Source organism: Brassica rapa, chromosome A07 (genome assembly GCF_000309985.2).
Source record: "Brassica rapa cultivar Chiifu-401-42 chromosome A07, CAAS_Brap_v3.01, whole genome shotgun sequence".
NCBI lineage: Eukaryota > Viridiplantae > Streptophyta > Magnoliopsida > Brassicales > Brassicaceae > Brassica > Brassica rapa.
Genome location: NC_024801.2, coordinates 10,668,521 through 10,673,474, shown reverse-complemented (window position 1 = coordinate 10,673,474; position 4,954 = coordinate 10,668,521). Strand labels below are relative to the sequence as shown.

General features: G+C 37.7%; 1 protein-coding gene across 1 annotated transcript; it reads left to right on the top strand.

Moving 5' to 3' along the window:
• Positions 1-1,519: 1,519 nt before the first annotated feature.
• On the top strand, positions 1,520-4,741 carry LOC117126829. The gene is made up of 7 exons (XM_033275958.1): positions 1,520-2,434; positions 2,555-2,986; positions 3,280-3,408; positions 3,519-3,868; positions 3,958-4,039; positions 4,120-4,270; positions 4,383-4,741. The coding sequence occupies exons 1-7, from the start codon at positions 1,520-1,522 to the stop codon at positions 4,739-4,741; spliced, it is 2,418 nt and encodes an 805-aa protein (XP_033131849.1).
• The last annotated feature ends 213 nt before the right edge of the window (positions 4,742-4,954 follow it).

The following is a 4,954-nucleotide window of genomic DNA, read 5'->3' as shown; positions in this document are numbered from 1 at the left end:
ATACCGGTCCTTTGAAAGAGCGGGTCAAAATGTATTATCATATAAAACATGAAAATTTAAAAGTTATCGGTGCTTTATGGAAACTAATGAGCCCAAAAAAAAACAGTCGATAAAGTTTATAAGCAAAACACACAAAATTAATACAAATGCCACCGCAATATAATTACCCACCATCTAAGCATCCACTTCCTACTCCCAAATCAGATCAATTTCATAAAACAAATAAGTAATCACAAAAGTAATCAAACACCAACACATCCATCACGGGAGCTTTAATATCTACATACGCAAAAATCCAAGAAGCAAAAACTAACAACACTTAAAAACACTACAAGATACAATAAAACTAGAACATCCGCTCGAAGCTTCTCTTTTTGCAATGATAATACACAATTATATAGTAACATAGTACAAGTTTTTGCAATGGTCACAAGAATTATATTGTGCAACAATATGTACATCAAAACACACAAAAATTAACATATAAAGCTATTTTCTACAGATATTTAAGAACATATTTTAATCAACAAAACACCCGTCACAAAACAACTACATGCAATACTGCATTTTGCTGTAATTAACAATTCACAACACTCACATAGCACAGACTTTCAAACATACAAAAATAAGTTATCATCCAAGATAAAACACCCAAAAATCTTCCACATTACACAATTGTCAAATCAAAGAATCCCTAAACACAACACATCCGAAAACACAAAAGGACATACACACTAATCAACTAACAGAAGTCCACGATATATTTACAAGCAAACAATAACCCGCACGAAGCGCGAACAAACCATTAATAATAAATAAAATCAGTTTCGGAGGAAATACGGTAGCGTGCAAAAGGATTAGTAAGGTAATTGTTACAAGACTTAAGCTCTATGGGTGTAGTGTCTCATACAGTGTCAGGCTAGGCGCAACTCTACCATAGGGGATTTCCTGAATTTACAAAATTCAAACAGTGATCTTAAAGTGTCACTCCATTGTTATATTTTCTCTATAGAAATCATAAGTTTGTGGTTAAATATGCAAAACGTATAAAACATAATAGCATCTCCAAACGAACTCTATATTTAACTGTAAATAAAATTTGGACTAAAAATGTTTTAACCGTACTTAATTTTTATTTCATTTATTTTATAGATAGAGTCATTATTCTTTTTTGGAAAAAAAATAGGGCAATTGCAGTAGATATACACGAAATTAAAATTATTTAGGTGGTCGGATATGCACTGTTCTAATTTATAAAAATTCCAAAAGTATCCCTATAATGTAGTTACGGGACTTCTGATTGACCTATCGCTACAGTTACCCTATACAACCTATCTGTCGCTGTAATAATGATCCTATAGCTGTCTACATCACGCCATTGATATTATCAGCTGAAAAAAAAATATTTGGACGCATTATTAACGTATTCGAAACTAAAATCAGGGAAACACAAAATTTTAGAGCGGAAGCTACGAAGTGAGTTTTTTGTGGGCAAGCTGTTTCGCTGCTCGTCGAAGAAATGGTGTCTGCTCGGCTGGTTGATTGTCCTGATATACCAGAAGAAACAGAGATGCAGCCAAATCCAGATATGATGTTTGCAGCCGGTGAGGAACCAATTGGGGTTCGTGTTCTTAGCTATCAATCATCTAGTGCTTTAAAACAGATTTTTAATGCGTTAGACGAAGGAGAATTAGATATTATAAGGAGGTCTTCTTTTGGAAAGTTGATAGAGATTGCCGACAAACCAGTTTTTTCTGGTAGATTCGCTCGTTATATGTTGTCAAGGCAGCTGAAAACGAAGAAGAAGCACGAAGCGTGGTTTCGATTTGCTGGTAAACCGGTCCGGTTTTCACTTCTCGAATTTGCTATTGTGACGGGCCTACCATGTGGTCAATTTCCCCCGAAGTCAAAGATGATGCTAAAGGAAACAATAACTGAGCAACCTTATTGGCCGTCGTTATTCGGAAAAGTTGACACGGTGACCGTCTCTTCCGTCATCAAGATGCTGTACCGGAAAACAGTAAAGGACACGGAGATCCGGATCAAATATGCATGTTTGGCGCTGCTTGAATCTGTTTTGCTGCCAACAAGCTTAAAGATGAAGATATCAAGAGATCATGTTGAAGCTATAAAAGATCTTGATGCGTTTTTTGCCTATCCTTGGGGGAGAGTAGCATTTGACATGCTTATGGGGAGTATCAAAGAGAAAGATGAGATAGCTTTGTCGCAAAACACGATTGCTATAAAAGGATTTGTTCTTGCATTACAGCTTGTTATGGTAGAAGCAGTACCGGCGTTGACAGATGTTGTGCAAGATACGTGTTCATCATCCGAATCAGATAGTGAAGATGTGGATGGACATGGCCGTGATATTTTCTGTAAGAAACAGACTCTGAACCCTGCACACGCACGCAATGTAGATAAGAGAATTGATGTAAGTTATTCTTTTCTGACAAATATTGTGCTATTTATACATTTATATTTTCAAACGCCAAGATGACATAGAGCGTCGTTTTTCTTGTATTTAATATAGCACACGCATTTGCATGTTTAGCTTCTCGTAAATAGCGTCTTGGTTGAAGATCCGGTCGGGCGAATAAACGCGGGAAATTTGGTTTATTCAGACGAAGAACATGATGCGCGAGTTGAAAGCATGTTAGTGCGCATTAGCCGTAGCCATCGTTTCAATAATTCTGATTTTCCCTCTGGCCTTAAAAAGAGTGATGTTGATCGTATGCGAGAAGTGGTTAAATCAACTACAAAGCCAAAGAGAGCTAAGAAGTTCCAGTCTAATGTGCAAGACAGTGAGACCAGTTATATCGTTCAGGTTGTGCTAGAGAAAATTAAAGCTGAGGTTGCTTCAATGGAAAGAAACATCAAAGTGGCGACTTCTGGAGTAGAAGCAATAGAACAGAAAGTTGGTGTCTACGTTGAAACATTATTAGAAAAGTTTAAGGAAGAAATGCTCACATTTGTCACTGAAAAGGTTTGTACTCTCTGGAAAGAGCACGTAGGTTCTTTGAGTGGAGCAGGAACCATTCCAACGTCTCCACGAAAGAAGTATCAGTTCCTGCGAGTCATTCAAGTCCGGTTGCTGATGTCAATGCCATGACTATACAAAACGTGCTGCGAGATATTAGTCAGTACTCTACTCCTCCAAGATCCAATCGGATGAGCGAAGTAAGAATTATGTGTTTATATTTTATTGTAAGCTTTCACAGGTCTATCATAATTATTATTTTTACCAAATTTATGTGTACATGTATATATTACTATCAGGCTGGGAATCTCACTCCAAGTAATAAAGCTCATGCTGGATCTGGATATGTTTGCGTCACACGGGTACTTCAGTCATGTGCACAGTCAGCTATCAGCGAAAATCGTTCTAGGCAAACTCCTTCCATCAACGTTTGGTGAGTCAGTTTCTTCATTGTCAAAAATTTACATTATACATTAAATCTGTAAAGCCATGAGGTTGATGTTATAAATAATTTGTTGTTACTGTTATCAACCCAAAGGAAGGTCGTAAAAGGCAGCCACAATGCTTGATGGATGAACCTTCGTTCTCGCTTGGACTAACACAGAAAGCGTTTATTCCGGTTGAAATTCCTATATTGCCGACAAACCAGGTTCATCATCAGGAACCTATAGCCGACATTAATGTTGGTGACAACAATGAAGAAGGCCAATCATCATGGAGAAGTAAGAGGCAGAAGACGGTTCCATCAGGTCTCGTTTGTGATTATCAATGTGCTCCGCATGTACTTGCTCGTCTTAGGGAATCTCAGAGGTGCATATTTGTTATACAAGATATATCTGAACAGACAAGAAAGTATGCAAAACTGGTTACCAAATTGCAAGGGAAATTGTAAGTTTATCATCTTGGGTGTAGCTTTCCATAATGTATTTGGTTCCCTTGACGTGTGTGTTTATTATGTACTTCATTGTTCTTGTTAGTGTGTTCAACATCTTGGGATTGGCAGTATCTGCAAAGGAACTACTACTAATTGTGGATCGACCTCGTACATACTCTGCTAAGGTATGTGGGGATTAAGACAACATTTACACATACAACTATTCGCCTGGGTCAGTTGCTAACTGCTTGAAAATTTGTTTCAGGTTTTTGATATTCTAATTCGAGTTCTACGTTCGGTTATGTCTCCATTGCTGCCTCCTCAAGGTTCTCGGAGTGCTGCATTTCTAGACACCAAATTTGTCCCTTCTATTATGAGGACCTTTCCAAAGTTTCTCAAGTCGAAAAATAAAGAAGGTTTACCTATTTCCTAAAGGGCTTACTGGGATTTTCCCTTCAAAAGAAGCTCTGATGCTCCATCCAACAAGGTATTACTTTCCATTGAATGTTGCGAACAAACATTGGATAGGAATCCGTTTTGATGCTGGTAGTGGGAGTATTATCATCCTTGATTGCAATTTGGCATTGCACAAGGATGCCACACTGGAAAAAATTATAAAACCAGTCGTGCAGATGTTGCCTTATCTTGCTAGATATGCATGTCAACCTTTGGGAGCAGAGCCTGTGATTCAGTGTTATGATGTTGCTAGGCCAAAGTCAGTAGCTCAGAGTAAAGTTCCTGTTGACTCTGGGTTGATGGCTTTGTTGATGATGGCGTATCACGCCCTCTATGGCCTCGATGCGTGTAAGACAATAACTCGAGAATTGCTTGAAGAGGAAGGGAAGAGTGCAGCAATATTGGCGTATGAGTTCAAGGAGAAGTTGTAGATCATATTAGCTGTTGATGTGTCTTTGAAATAAATGATCAAACTAACTTTGAGTGAGTGTAACATGTTCGACTTTGACTGAGCAGATTGTTATATGATCTGTTTTAGCTATTTCACCTTGTTTTGAACTTATTTGGATTTGAATCGTATTTGTTTGAATTATCTTATGAATAGCTTTCCATTTGTTATCTGCTTATGTATCACGTTGGGAGTT